Source organism: Colobus angolensis, unplaced genomic scaffold (genome assembly GCF_000951035.1).
Source record: "Colobus angolensis palliatus isolate OR3802 unplaced genomic scaffold, Cang.pa_1.0 Scaffold413, whole genome shotgun sequence".
In the NCBI taxonomy this organism is placed as follows: domain Eukaryota; kingdom Metazoa; phylum Chordata; class Mammalia; order Primates; family Cercopithecidae; genus Colobus; species Colobus angolensis.
Window position 1 is genome coordinate 1574304 of NW_012117522.1, and position 15572 is coordinate 1589875.

The following is a 15572-nucleotide window of genomic DNA, read 5'->3' on the forward strand; positions in this document are numbered from 1 at the left end:
GCCTGTAATCCCAGCACTTTGGGAGGCCAAGACGGGCAGATCACGAAGTCAGAAGATCGAGACCATCCTGGCTAACACGGTGAAACCCCATCTCCACCAAAAATACAAAAATTCTCCAGGCATGGTGGCGGACACCTGTAGTCCCAGTTACGCCAGAGGCTGAAGCAGGAGAATGGCGTGAGCCTGGGAGGCGGAGCTTGCAGTAAGCCAAGATGGCGCCACTGCACTCCAGCCTGGGCGACAAAGCGAGACTCCGTCTCAAAAAAAACTCGGGAGGCTAAGGCAAGAGAATTGCTTGAACCTGGGAGGAAGACGTTGTAGTGAGCCAAGATCACGCTACTGCATTCCAGCCCCAGCCCGGGTGACAGAGTAAGACTCTGTCTCCAAAATAAAAAAAAAAAGATGTAGTTTATCTGTGATGAAAAATAATATATACTTGCAGGGACAACGGGTGGAACAAACACAACCCACCAGTATGAGCATATTCAGGTTTTCTAAATTGTGTGATAAATCAAAACGTTTTCATGGCACCTTAATGTTTTTTTCTCCATTATTATTATATTTTAAAAGTAAAATTACCATTGTGGAAAAAAATTTGAGCTCCTCAGTCTGGCATTCTTGTTCTCTCATACTCATATCTAACTTTCGTTTCCAATATAATTTCCTAATACTTCTTACATCTGCCAAATAGACTGGTCTACTCACAACTTCCTTAAAATCATCAATCCCTACCCTGAATACCAATCCCAATACTCAACTTCATAAGGCTTTTTCCTTTCCTTCAAGTTCCAGCTCAAAAATCCTTATGCTTATAAAGTTTCCCTGCTGAGTGTGGTGGTTCATGCCTGTAATCCCAACACTTTGGAAGGCCAAGCGGGGAAGAGGAGGGGGTGGATCACAAGGTAAGGAGTTCAAGACCAGCCTGGCCAATATGGCAAAACCCCGTCTTTACTAAAATAAAAAAAATAAAGTTTCCCAAAGATCTAAGTCAGTGCTGTCCAACGGAAATATAATGAAAGCTGTATGTATAATCTTAAATTTTCTATTAGCCACATTACAAAATAAAAGAAACAGATAAAATTGTCATTTCAGCATGTCATCAATATAAAAATATCATGAAAGAGATATTTTATGTTCTTTTTTTCAGACTAAGTCTTTGAAATTCAGTGTGTATTTTGCATTTACAGCACATGTCACGTGGGACTAGCCACACTGCAAGTGCTCAGTAACCACATGTGGCTAGTGGCTACCATATCAGACAACACAGGTCTAACTAAGTCCCCAGGGACTGTTCTCTCTTCTCCAAACTTTCACTCTGGCTTACTTATGGTTCTAGCTTTTGTTTGGCACTTAGCACAAGTAATTTCGTAACTTTTCCTATCTTCCCAACTATATATTAAGGCCATCTTCTACCTTTTTATACTCCCATCTCCTGAATATCCATTTTCTAAAATATCTGGTGTTAAAGAAAGTTTATTATTTTGGCTAAGGGACCAGCTTTCTCTGATTAGATATTCCACATTTCAGGATATTTTCACAAAGTACAAAAAATTCAAGAGAATATCCTATATTGAATAACATCCCATTTATTTGATTGAATAGAGTTCCACCCCCTCCAATGATAATCACATAGCACAAGGTCAATACTTAATAAATATAAAATTTTAGAATTGTAAAAATAATAATTTTATGCCTAGGACAAGTTTTGAACAATAGAGTGCATTAAAAACAAATTTTTAAAAAATCCGAAGTGCCTATAAGTCAATTTCTTTACATCAGTAAAGTTAATGAATCACTCCGGGTTTTGGTTACCTCATGTGACCCATGAAAAGCTGTATGATTTAGAAAAACATTTAAGGCTACCACTAGTAATGAACGTAAAATATTAACCTCCGGCAGCAATTTTAATTTCTTACCCATTCCCCAGGTGCAACCCATCTCATCATCTTGGCTACCAGCATTTATCTTCCTTTCAGAGGTATCCATTTCCTCTTCTTCATCTGAGTCTTCTCCTAGCATCTTCTTCTCCAACAATATTTGTTGCTGCTTGCGCAATTCCTTCAACTGTGTTACTGTTAACTCGGATTCTGCCTCTCGGTCTTCCTCTGGTCCCTGATGAACCAAGGAAAAAAAGGTTATTTATTTATTTAGAGACAGGGTCTTGCTCTGTCGCCTAGGCTGGACTGGAGTGCAGTGGCTGGAATACACCTCACTGCAGCCGTGACCTCCTGGCTCAGGTGATCCTCCCATCTCAGCCTCCCGAGTAGCTGGGACCATGATGCCTGGCTAATTAATTTTTTTTTTTTTTTTTTTTAGAGACAGGGTCTTGCCATGTTGCCCAGCCTCCTCTCAAACTCCTGGGCTAAAGCGATCCTCCCGCCTGGGCCTCCCAAAGTGTTGGGATTACAGGCGCGTGCCACCGCACCTGGCCAAAAAACAAACAAACAAACAAACAAAAAACTATTTTAGAGTTCGGGATTGTGAACATGACTTTCAGAAATACGGCAATGCGTACAGCGCTCTGGAGATGATAGGCCAGACTTGATTCCTTCACTTTTGTAATCGCTGAGTGGGAGATTCTTCTTCCTCATCAAAAGCTTAAGAAGCCCAAGAACGCAGCCCAATGAGCCTGAGATTTCAATTCTAGGTTTTTCTACCTACCTGCAGGATAAAGAGCCGGGTGCTGCCTCCGAAGCGAACAACATGCCCAACGTGGACTCGACAGTAGGTGCGAGGTGGGATGCGAGTTTTGTTGAGAAAAGTGCCATGAGTGCTTCCCAGATCGTAGAGGTAGAAGCCTGGCCCGCTGCTATCGCATTCTCCGTCAGGGCCGGACGCCCTGTGCTGCAGCACTGCGTGGTACCGAGACACCGAAGGGTGCTCCAGGCACACGTCGCAGCCAGACAGCCTCCCGAAAAGGCAGTAACTCGTCCCTTTCAAGCTACGGGTGCCAAGGATAGTGCCGCCCTTCAGGGTCTCTAAGCTGTAGGGGGCTGTGGCAGGGCCACCCCATGGAGGCTCTTGGTAGGGGGGAGCCCTGGCTGAACCGCCAGAGGAAGAAACCGCTGTCGGGGGGCGCGACTGCTCCTCCTGTAGACTCCTAAAATCCCCGCAGTCCGGCTGAAGAGGAGGGACGTCGGGCTCCCCAGAACTGGAGTCCTGCAACGCAGTGGGCCCTTCCTTCTGCACCTCCTCAGGGTTTGAAGAACTGGTGGCCGGGGCCTTACTCCGCGCCGCTGCGGGCACCGGCAGAGCTGGCTTCTTGAAGTCCCCACTGAGCTCTTGCAATGCCAGCGGCTCTGACTGAGACAGAATGTCAGCCATCCTCAACCGGTGCAACCTCGAAATCCGCTCCTTCGAAACCTCACCCTTCGGTCTTTACGTTCCTGTACACGTCCCACTCTCCCAAGGGCCCAGTGGCGTCTGCAGGCGGCGATGGTGAAGTTGCTCCTTCACGACCTGGAGAGTTGCAAATTGGTGCTAACACGAAAAGGTCATAATACGAGAAAAACAAAACGGTTATCGGGATGCTGTGCAGAACGGGGACATCTTTAGAGGTTACAACGAGATCATAATGACTTCCTGTTGCATAGCTTGATTGAGAAGAAGCGCTTCCGGCGGTCTTAGCTCACTAATCGACAAACCAGCTTTTGGGGCTTGACGCGACCCTTGCCTCAGGCCTCTCGGGGTCCAGACAGACGCCCAGCCCGCTCTGCAAGGCAGCAGTGAGTAGTGTGGTACCTCCTTGTCTCGGTTCAGGTACAGACCTCCCCTTCTTCCGGCTGCTCTGGACAGCAGGCGACCTCAGGACCCTCTGATTGGCGCCTGCGCCGGCGGACTGTGACCGAGAAAACCCCTGGAGGGACTTGGGCATTCCTTGGGCTCAGTACCTGTTCTTCCTGCTCCTTTCGGTAAAGTAAGGGAAGAGGGCGACTTTTTTTTTATTTCGTTCATTCATTTATTTTTTTCTGAAATTAATTATTAAGGCAGAATAGTTTAGTGGTTAAGAGTGCAGACTCTGGAGACTGTCGATTTTCGACCTCGCCATTTGTGACATTGGGCAAGACACTAGGCGTCAGCCCTCACTCTGAAAAATGGGAATAAGATTATTAGCTTCATAAGGTTGTTGGAAGAATTGAATTAAACAATAAATGCCAGCCGGAACGGTGTCTCATTCCTGTAATCCCAACATTTCGGGAGGCTGAGGCGGGAGGGTGGCTTGAGCCCAGGAGTTCCAGAGGAGGCTGGGCAACATGGCGAGACCCTGTCTCGCCAAAAAAAAAAAAATTCTGGCTCACGCCTGTAGTCCCAGCTACTCCAGAGGCTGAGGTGGGAGAATTTCTTGGGCCCAGGAGGTTGAGGCTGCAGTGAACTATGATTGTACCACTGCACTCCAGCCTGGGCTACAGAGTGAGACCCTGTCTCAAAAAAGAAACAAACAAAAAAGGTGAAGTCTGGTATATAGTAAACATTCAAGAAATGCCAGATAGATATTTCTCTGTGCCTGGTCCTGGAACAAGACCATGGCCATAAGAAATAGGAGGAAAAAATCTATTGCAATAAGTGCTAATTAAAATCCAAGGATAAATGCTGTGACGTAGACATGCAAAGCACTGTGAGAATAGAGAAAGGGAGATGCACTGGGGAAGTGACGGAGGGTGGGGACTTATGCTGTACTTAAAAATGAATATGAGTCTGCCAGGGATGTGCAGGGTTGGCAGAGCATTTCTGGCAGAGTTCACAGCTGGAAGTGCCAACTGTGGAAATGTATAGCATTCTCAAGAAACTGAGTAGTATAATGTTGTTAGAACAAAGGTAGTCATTTCACCCAGGGTGTTCCTCCTTTGTGCTTCCACTACGCCAGGTCCATATACCTCTAGAACAGTACTTACCACGTACTTTCATACTGAAATATTCTGCTTCTGTTTGTCTTCCTCACCTCAGGGCAAGGATCTCACATTATCAGTCTTTGACCCGCACAGAATGCCAGGCATTTGATAAATGTTTGTTGAACTTGAAGAGACATATGGACAATGAATCTGCAAAGGTGAGTTGAAACCAGATTGTGAATTTTGTTGAATGGTAAGCCAAGGAATTCTGACTTTTTCCAGTAGGCAATGGGAAGCCATTAGATTTAAGTTTTAAAATGAGTAAGTCTAGCAGCAGTGTAGAGAATAGATTACATACAAAGAGAGATTGGAGGAAGGGATACCAATTAGGAGGCAGCAGAAATCTCTCACATTCCTCACATTCTATATGTCAAAAGTTAAAAGCATAATGCCATTTATATTAGTGGTTCATAAATTTTTCCACCAGGACCATGCCTAAGACACACATAATAAGAACCACTTCTTGCTATCTTTAACGCTACTTGCTTTTCTCCTATTGATCCAGCACAAATGTATCAAGATACTTTATCATGCCTTGCTTATTGTTCAGGATTGAGCATGATGGTAGTTCTGGTAATGAGTTAGTGAGTGAGATGGAAATAGGGATACTAGAGCTCCAGATGCTGTTGTAGTTGGTCCACTAATGACCCAAATTCTACCCTGTGGTTCAGTGTAGTAGGAATTGTCATAGTATGACAATAACCAGCATCTAACAGTTTTGTTTAGGGAGAACATCTTTGGTCCTGCAGTTTTGCTGACACTGACATTTTTCTAAGTGGTCACAAAGAGCCTGCTTTTTACATAAATAGCTGGCTAGACCTCGTATTTTTCACTACAGAAGCCTATAATCTAAAGTTGCCAGGATTTAAACACATTACTTTTAGGTTATCGTCTACATTTATCCTGAGACCTCTTCTCTTCTTATTCCAAAATGTTGAGATACTGGGGAGAGATACCAATATCATCAAGCCAGACCAACAGAAGTTCCTTTGATTTGCTCCCACGGGAGTTCCGTCTGGTGGAAGTCCATGACCCACCCCTGCACCAGCCCTCAGCCAACAAGCCGAAGCCCCCCACTATGCTGGACATCCCCTCAGAGCCATGTAGTCTCACCATCCATACGATTCAGTTGATTCAGCACAACCGACGACTTCGCAACCTTATTGCCACAGCACAGGCCCAGAATCAGCAGCAGACAGAAGGTGTAAAAACTGAAGAGAGTGAACCTCTTCCCTCGTGCCCTGGGTCACCTCCTCTCCCTGATGACCTCCTGCCTTTAGATTGTAAAAATCCCAATGCACCATTCCAGATCCGGCACAGTGACCCAGAGAGTGACTTTTATCGGTAAGGCAAGGCTTTGCTGTATCTTACTTTTCTCAAGTCATCTTCCCAACAACCCTGTTAAGCTTGTAATAGCATTTCCATTTCCATGCGAGGAAAATGAGGATAAGAGTAGTTGACTTGGCCAAGGTTTCTCAGGTAATTAGTGAGATGTCTAAGTTTTGAATGCCAGTCTTCAGAATTCAGGGTCTGTATTTTTTAATTTTTTGAGTGCTTACTATGTGCCAAGCACTTTACTAGGAGCAGGGTAATACACTGGTATGTAAAAAAGGCCATGGCCTCATAGTTCTTAGGATCTAGTCTTTCTCTTTAATATAAAAAATATATTATGGGTTTAACTCGGTGTCTTCAAATTGGGATTCATGGACTTATTCTGGTATTTTTAGGAATCCACAAGTCCATACAAGAATCTTTAAATTGTGTGTTTTCATTTTGATAACATAGTTTAAGAAATAATAATAGAAGCTGAGCACAGTGGCTCAAGCCTGTAATCCCAACACTTTAGGAAGCCAAGGTGGGTGGATCACTTGAGGCCAGGAGTTCAAAATCAGCCTGGCCAGCATGGGGAAACCCCATCTCTACTAAAAATACAAAAATTAATCAGGTTTAGTGGCTGAGGCACGAGAATCACTTGAACCCAGGGGAGGCAGAGATTGCAGATGACTCCACTGCACTTCAGCCTGGGTGACTGACTGAGACCCTGTTGGGAAAAAAAAAAAAAAGAAAATATAAAAATACTATTGATCCCTGCTACTCAATATCTGGTCCAAGATCTGCAGCATCAACATCACCTGGGAGTTTTTTAGAAATGCAGAATCTCAGGCCTCACCCAGTCCTCCTGAATCAGAATCTGCATTTTAACAAGATCTCCAGGAGATTTGTATGTGCATTTAAGTTTGAGAAGCCCTGCTCTACATCCTCTGAAGGGGACTGCCTTATAACCTAGAGCTACTACTAGATGTCAGTGTGCAAATTGTATTTAATGCCAAACAATTACTTTTTTTCTTTTCATTTTGAAATTTGCCAAACCTACAGAAATGTGTAAGTAGTACTCAACAAACATCCAAATACCCTTCACCATGAATCACCAATGTTTAACATTTTGCCACATTTACTTTCTCACATTTGTGTGTGTATACACATATATACACACATATACAAACATACATATATGCATACTTGTGTATGCACACATTTTCCCCCAAACATTTTAAAGGAAGTTGCAGACATCGCCATATTTCACCCCTAAATTCCTCAGCATGCATATCCTAAGAATAAGTAAATTTTCCTGCATACTCATAATACCATTAACACACCAAAGTAAATGAACATTAAATACTACTTAATAAGTTCATATTCACATTCTTCCAATTATCTTTTGTAAATATCTTCCCCCTCCCCACCGAGTCCAGGACCTAACAAAGATTCATGCATTGTATCTGGTTGTTATGCCTCTTTAGAGTCTTATGAGTTCAGGTCACTTGTAGAATGTCGCAATTACTGGATTTGTTGATTATCTCCTCAAGATTAGATTCAGATTAAATATGTTTGGCAAGAATACTACAGAAGTGATATTATTTGTTATTTATTACATATACCTGTTGCCAGTAATACTATTTTAATGGTTCCCAAACTAACGAGAAAAGTACAGAAATAGACTAAATACATAAGGGTTGCATTGCAGTTGGGCCAGGTGAAGGCCAGATTATATCAAGGTCCACTGTAATAAAAAGTTCTGAAGTCACTGGAATAATGAAAAGGGGAGGCATAACTGTTATTACATGCACAGCAAATATATGCTAGCATAGACACGCCCAACTCAAAAAACTTGCTCTGTGGTGATCAATACTGTATTCACATACTGAGGGCAATTTAATTTCAACAACATAATGTTATCTATCATATTAAATTGATAGTGTTATTTATTCATTTTTAGTTTTGTATCAAATTTATATTGTTAGTAAGAGCCATAACCATCAAAAGTTTGTACATGGTTTTATTTTATACATATTTAAGAAACTGTATAACAAAAATAATTCACATCAGCTATGAGGCCACCAAAAAATTATTTTCCTTTGAAAGAGGTCCACGTATTATTCTAGGAAAGTGATATTGGTTTAGTTGTCTCTGTTTATTAGGTACCTCTGAGGCCTTTAGCTTTTGGCCGAGAGACACTGGCCATGGAAATGATGACGATAGTAAATGAAAAGTTGCTTGGCAATTAATTGTCTTATTCTCAAACTATTATGTAAACTGCAATAGTTGCTATTGAACAGGTCAGGGTTTAGTGGGTGGATAACCCCTCGGATACTTTTGTACAGTGCGTGATGACACATGCCAAGTATGAACCAAGGAAATATGATTTTCTGTGCTCTATTTTATTTTTATTGGCAAAATAAATTCCTTTGTCAGGGATAGGCAGAAGCCCATAGGAAATTTCAAGAGACAGGTAAATTATTAAAAGCTTCTTAAGTTATTTTTAGATCAAATAGCTTTCTTAAATTTTTTCTTGGAAATATTAAGATTTCTGCAGTGGTGATTGGGGCAAAATGGTGTATTATGAAGGATACGGTTTCTGGAGTCAGAAGCTTTACCACTTATTAATAACATGTAAACAAATTTTGGCAAGTCAGCCCTTCTGAACCTGTTTCCTCTCCTGGCAAATAGAAATAATAATGCAGACCCTACCCATTGCACAACACAGGATAGGATGAAAATGCTTTATAAGCTATATATGTTTTAAACTGCTTTTATAAAATTGAGTTGCCTTCCCTGTTTTGAAATGGTCCCTTGTAATTTTATAAGAATCTAAGAATCTTAAACTCCTGGCAAGCTGTGAAGAATCTCTTTATTGGAACTGTGAATTTCTAAAAGTTTGTATTAATATATTGCCCAGCATGTATGAAAACTAGGTTATGGTAAAATAATTAGAGCATCACTGAGCAGTGTCTGGGCTATACTGTTAAACTTAATCCTAAAAGTGATCAAAATTGAACAGTTGCTAGAAGGAAACTTTCTTTTCACTAGATATCCTTTTGGACTGTGTATTATAGACATGTATCGCCTATTCAAACTATGTCTTTGGAGGAGATCAAAGATATGACCATGGGTTGCTAAGACATGTCCTGATAGCAGCAGGATGAAACTGAGCTATGTAACTTGGATAGAATTTCCCTGGAAAGCTAGGCCAGTGGCTTGGCTGGAATTGTAAAACTCCTGGGGAGACAGGTGAGGTCACCCCTTTGCAAGAACATTAATAACACCATCATATCTCCACTTTCAGTGGGAAAGGGGAACCTGTGACTGAGCTCAGCTGGCACTCCTGTCGGCAGCTACTTTACCAGGCAGTGGCCACAATCCTGGCCCACGCAGGCTTTGACTGTGCTAATGAAAGTGTCCTGGAGACCCTAACTGATGTGGCACATGAGTATTGCCTGAAGTTTACCAAGTTGTTGCGTTTTGCTGTGGACCGGGAGGCCCGGCTGGGACAGACTCCTTTTCCAGATGTGATGGAGCAGGTATTCCATGAAGTGGGTATCGGCAGTGTGCTCTCCCTCCAGAAGTTCTGGCAGCACCGCATCAAGGACTATCACAGTTACATGCTACAGGTGAGGCGACCCTGTTGAAAAGTGGGCACAGATGTCTGTGCAATCTAGGAGTGTTCAGCAGGATCCCATAACACTTGGTCTAGAGTGCAGAGCACAGAGTCTTGGAACCGAGTGAACTTAACATACTTTTATGATGGCCCTAGCGATGTTCCTGGCCAAATGGGTCTCCTTTAGTCAATGAACGGCCACATTCACAGATACTTCCTCTGGAAGAAACTATCCACAAGTATATGGAATCTGAGAGAATGCAGGTAGTCTGATTTTATTCATCAAGTATTTATTGAGTGCCTGTTGAGAGTTGAGCATTGTGGGATTCAGCAGTTACTAAGTTACCTGAGCGTACATTGTTTTTGAAGGGAAACAAACACAAGTCAACAAAAAATGATAAAACAATTTCAGGAGCTGGGCATGATGGCACATGCCTGTAATCCCAGCTACTTGGGAAGCTGAGGTGGGAGGATTGCTTGAGGCCAGGAGTTCAAGACCAGCCTGGACAATATAGTGAGACCCCCATCTGTATAGAAAATTTAAAAATAAAAATTAGCTGGACATGGTGGCCATGCCTGTGGTCTCAGCTACTCGGGACTGTGAGGTGAGATCACTTGAGACCAGGAAGTTAAGGCTGCTGCGAGCCCTGATTGTGCCATTGCACTCCAACCTGGGTGACAGAGCAAGACCCTGTCTGAAAAAAAAAAAAGAAAACATAGATCTCCTACTGGCAGTCCTCCCGCCTCAGCCTCCCAAGCAGCTAATATAACGGTTTGACTAGAATTATAATATATATATCTAATATAGCTGCTTGGGAGGCTGAGGTGGGAGGATTGTTTGAGGCCAGAAGTTTAAGGCCAGCCTGGGCAATATAGCAAGACTTAGCTATCTCTAAGCACATACTCACAAAAATACAATTTTGTATAATGTTAAGTGCTGTGAAAAAAAGTAAAATGATATTGCCTGGAGGATGGGTTGGTGGGGGGTGATTCTGGTTGGAACCAGAAATATCTAATCTCTTCAGCCCTTGTGCTCTTAAGTCATTTGTTCACTGTTTCAGTCTCTGCAGGTCTAAAATATTTAACACCCAAGAAAAAAAGTCTTTGTTAAGTGATCCAGATTTCCCAAACCATTGATTATTCACCTAGGATACATATGTCAACTTTTTTTTCCTTTTTTTAGACAGGGTTGCCCGGGCTGGAGTGCAGTGGCACAGTCACAGCTCACTACAGCCTTGACCTGCTAGGCTCAAGTGATCCTTCCACCTCAGCCTCCCAAGTAGCTAGGACCACAGATGTGAACCACCATGCCCAGCTCTTTTTTTTTTTTTTTTGTAGAGATAGGGTCTCACTGGATGTTGCCCAAGCTCGTCTCAGACTCCTAGGCTCAAGTGGTCCTCCCGCCTTGGCCTCCCAAAGTACTGGGATGACAGGTGTGAATGACTGTGCCCAGCCTCCTGTTAATTTTTATAGCCAAAAAAAAATGTAACAGTTCTGTTTTAACACTTTTTTTTTTGCCTTTATGTTACTTTTTTTTTTTTTTTTTGAGATGGAGTTTTGCTCTTGTCACCCAGGCTGGAGTGTAGTGGCGCAATCTTGGCTCACTGCAACCTCCGCCTCCTGGGTTCAAGCGATTCTCCTGCCTCAGCCTCTCAAGTAGCTGGGATTATAGGCATGTGCCACCATACCCGACTAGTTTTGTATTTTTAGTAGAGACGGGGTTTCTCCATGTTGGTCAGGCTGGTCTTGAACTCCCGACCTCAGGTGATCCACCCGCCTCATCCTCCCAAAGTGCTGGGATTACAGGCGTGAGCCACCGCGCCCGGCTACCTTTATGTTACTTTTAATTAATCACATACACATTCTCTGCCAAACCAATTTTCTTTACATATCTCTAATCACTCATAAATGCAAACTCAACACCTTAAACAAATCCCTACCATTGGCAGTGAATGTTTTAAAATTCTGTTATTCATGTTCTCTTGGCTTTTCCATGGGATGTCACAAGCTGACTATACAACTTGCTTTTAACATTTCCTTGGAAAATTGACTCTTGCTTGCCAACAGATTAGTAAGCAACTCTCTGAAGAATATGAAAGGATTGTCAATCCTGAGAAGGCCACAGAGGACATGAAACCTGTGAAGATCAAGGAGGAACCTGTGAGCGATATCACCTTTCCTGTCAGTGAGGAGCTAGAGGCTGACCTTGCTTCTGGAGACCAGTCACTGCCTATGGGAGTGCTTGGGGCTCAGAGTGAACGCTTCCCATCTAACCTGGAGGTTGAAGCTTCACCACAGGCTTCAAGTAAGACAAATAAACTTACTCACTTTGATTCTGGGAGATCTGCCAATTTCAGTACTTTTTGCTTTTTGGAATCAAGCTCAAGAGGTAGAAGAACAAAAGCAGCAGTGGACACAATGGAAAGTCCTAAAATGAATACAGTTTCACCTATCTAGAGATCCCAGCATTCTTCTCTTTCTAATTAGTGAAGAGAGGATTAGCAGCTTTACAGGCATTCTTTAAAATAATCCCTAGTTAAGATGTAGATGCAATATGTGTTGTCCTGTTGATTACCAAGGCTGATTCAGCTGATCCAGCTGGTTGGGAAGCTATCCCCTTCCTCCTTCAGTATTTTTTTTTTAGTATTCTGTATTGGTCCTTTCTGATGCTTGTACTTCATTGAATAAGACAGCTGCCAGATAGATGGGGGAGTGGTAATTGCTCAAGGATGTTCTCAGAGTTTTGCTTCCCTGCTAAAGTACTCTAACAAATTGAAGATGAAAGACTCTGAAATAGGGCTTCCGGCCAGGTGTAGTGGCTCACGCCTGTAATCCCAGCACTTTGGGAGGCCGAGGCAGGCAGATCACGAGGTCAGGAGATCGAGACCATCCTGGCTAACATGGTGAAACCCCGTCTCTACTAAAAATACAAAAAATTTGCCAGGCATGGTGGCAGGCACCTGTAGTCCCAGCTACTCAGGAGGTTGAGTCAGGAGGCTGAGGCAGGAGAATGGCGTGAACCCCGGAGGCTGATCTTGCAATGAGCCAAGATCGTGCCACTGCACTCCAGCCTGGGCAACAGAGCAAGACTCCGTCTCAAAACAAAAAAAAAAGGCTTCCCAGTTAGAGGTATCTGGCTTCTTTTTCCAGACTCTGTGATTACCTTAGGAGCCAGGACAACTAACTGGTTATGTGTCAGTTAGGTTGCCAATTAGTCTGGGCACTCAGTTGTTTACACATATAAATTGTCATTTCATCAATGCACAAATGACTCAAATAGCAAATCCTCAAATGTGGTCTAAATGGAATTAGGTCACACTTTTAAAAGTACTTTTAAAAGTAAAACACATTTTAAAAGTGTTGGGCAGACAGCCTTTCACTATGGAAGAATAACCATAAGAGAGCAGCATTGATAGAACACATAGAGAGATGGGAGGGCCAAAGAGAAATTGTTATGGTCTTCGGGACCATGTCTCTTCAAAGGACACCAGGTAGAGAACTGCTGTTAGCATTATGTAGTGACCGTTAACTTTTCATAATGTGAGAGATGACCAGACACCCAAACAAAAGGCAGGAAAACAAGATGGCCCCATAAAAGAAGGAAGGACAGGCAAACTAAAGAGCTGAACAAGGCCTGTGGTTGTGCATGTCTTTGGGCTGTGAGACAGGGGATCTTTCCATCTGCCTAGTTTCACTTCCCTGGTTTAGGGAAAATGGGAGTGGGTGAGGTAGAGGAAAGAAAGGTAAAAGAAATGGAAAAGAAGATAATCAGAGCCAGTAATTTTTTTGTGATGGTTAACTTTTTGAAGCAGAGAATAACAACCATATTCTCCTGACAAGTACAGAATCAGAGTGAAAACTGAGCTCAAAGAATATTAGTTGGTCCTGAGTGATATATTTACTCTACTTTGTTCTACACTTGGCTTACCACGAGGTATATGTCCACCTTTCCTCTATTTCTAGGTGCAGAGGTAAATGCTTCTCCTCTTTGGAATCTGGCCCATGTGAAAATGGAGCCTCAAGAGAGTGAAGAAGGCAATGTCTCTGGGCATGGTGTGCTGGGCAGCGATGTCTTCGAGGAGCCCATGTCAGGCATGAGTGAAGCTGGGATTCCTCAGAGCCCTGATGACTCAGATAGCAGCTATGGTTCCCACTCCACTGACAGCCTCATGGGGTCCTCCCCTGTTTTCAACCAGCGCTGCAAGAAGAGGATGAGGAAAATATAAAAGGAAAAGAGGGAGATTTTTTTGTCCAGACCTACTAGACCCAACAGAAAAAGTTTTTATATTAGAATCTGTTTCCATAAAAATTGATTTGACTCCTGTTCTTAAACACAAGTGGTTTTTCCTTATTCCAGAGGAACTGGACGTCACCAAACAAGGTTGCATTTTACTTTTGTATCCAGTTTTCATAGTTTTCCACAACCAAGCCACCTTTCACAGATGAAACATGATGCTGGCATGGCAATCAAAGCAAAGCACTGTCCTCGACTGTTGTCTTAACTATGACTAGACATGTTACTTAGCTTCTCTACAGCCATTTCTCTTGTACAACTGAGAATCATACTTCTTTGACCTACCTTGTAGAGATGTGAGGATTTAGATGTTTGCTAACTTCAAAACTGTGCTTGAATAGACTCATAATATATGCTCATATCAGATGTCAGTTTTCATTTAACTTGATTCATTTTTGGCTCAGGTCGTTGGGAATCCATTACTAATATCTAACAGGAAATAGCGAAACACAACATACCTTATCTGTTAGTCACCTTCTTAAAACTGTTTTTGCTGCTTTTGAAGTGTCTTATTTGTAAGATCAGAGGTCTATGGTGACATAGCCTTTTTGCTTATTCAGACAGCTCTCTCCTATCATCCACATATTCTTCTCTAGACTTACTTATTCCATCCATCCTCATTCTTTTGGCCTTTGTTATTTCTGTTGAGACTCACATACATTCACCATATACATATTTTCAATTGTTTCTTTCCTTTTCTCCTTTGTGAGCAAAGCAAACAAGTACTGTCCAAGGACAGCCTTGTGCATATTTCATTTGTTGCATTTGCTTGGTCATCAGAGAACAGCAGTCCATTAAGCACACTTTGCTTCTGCTACTGTAAAGGCAGCCTTTAAAGCATAGCAATATGTACCTTTCAACTTTATATCATTGTCCTGAACAACGTAACTGTGGTTACTCATCCATCAGACTATCTGTACATATAAGTACCAAATCAGTATTTATTAAGTAAATGTTGTAGCACTGTAGTGATTAGGAATAATTAGCAAATGTGTTGCTTCATGCCTTGGTGATGGATGCCAGCATGTTAAACTGCTGAAGTTTGGTTTTCTGATGCAGAATACATCTTGTAACATTTAGACCACTCCTTTAATATAGACCAAAATAAGGCACAGCTTTAATTCATTATTGAATGCCTTAAATGTCCCAGGTATTGAGAATGAATATGATAGAAATAAAATGAGGTTATAGTTTAACATATAATTTATACATTTGCCAATTGTAACTCTTTAGCACATTTATCTAAACCCTTTCTGTCACAGTATTTTTTAAAAATTTATTTATTTATTTTTGAGATGGAGTCTTGCTCTGTTGCCCAGGCTGGAGTGCAATGGTACAGTCTTGGCTCACTGCACCCTCTGCCTCCCGGGTTCAAGCTACTCTCCTGCCTCAGCCTCCTGAGTAGCTGGGATTACATGCACGTGCCACCACACCCAGCTAACTTTTGTATTTT

The 15572-nt window shown here is 42.4% G+C and overlaps 2 protein-coding genes across 7 annotated transcripts in view; one reads left to right on the forward strand and one right to left on the reverse strand.

Annotated features, from left to right (window-relative positions):
* The window catches only part of SLC4A1AP (solute carrier family 4 (anion exchanger), member 1, adaptor protein), a 38788-nt gene extending 35307 nt beyond the window's left edge, over window positions 1–3481 (reverse strand). The window contains exons 1-2 of the mRNA XM_011956326.1: window positions 2662–3481; window positions 1917–2112 (exon numbers count right to left, since the gene is read on the reverse strand). Of these exons, the coding sequence (XP_011811716.1) occupies window positions 1917–2112; window positions 2662–3324 (859 nt within the window). The 5' untranslated portion in view covers window positions 3325–3481. The remainder of the gene's footprint in view (window positions 1–1916; window positions 2113–2661) is intronic.
* On the forward strand, window positions 3400–15295 carry SUPT7L (suppressor of Ty 7 (S. cerevisiae)-like). Of its 6 annotated transcripts, XM_011956300.1 has the most exons (7): window positions 3416–3493; window positions 3760–3911; window positions 4945–5047; window positions 5829–6233; window positions 9514–9838; window positions 11893–12130; window positions 13789–15289. In XM_011956300.1, exons 3-7 carry the CDS (start codon window positions 5034–5036, stop codon window positions 14049–14051), a joined length of 1245 nt encoding a protein of 414 aa, XP_011811690.1. In that variant the 5' UTR covers window positions 3416–3493; window positions 3760–3911; window positions 4945–5033; the 3' UTR covers window positions 14052–15289. The 6 variants fall into 6 exon arrangements, with proteins under 6 accessions (XP_011811689.1, XP_011811691.1, XP_011811692.1 ...); XM_011956299.1 differs by having other exon boundaries at window positions 3400–3916; window positions 13789–15295; XM_011956301.1 differs by having other exon boundaries at window positions 3400–3911; window positions 5616–6233; window positions 13789–15295.
* Window positions 15296–15572: the final 277 nt, after the last annotated feature.

Excerpts from the sequence above, each read along its gene's own strand:
- SUPT7L (XM_011956299.1), top strand. Across the intron at positions 6,234-9,513 it reads CCAGAGAGTGACTTTTATCG|TGGGAAAGGGGAACCTGTGA; the intron begins GTAAGGCAAGGC and ends CTCCACTTTCAG. Across the intron at positions 12,131-13,788 it reads AGCTTCACCACAGGCTTCAA|GTGCAGAGGTAAATGCTTCT; the intron begins GTAAGACAAATA and ends CTCTATTTCTAG.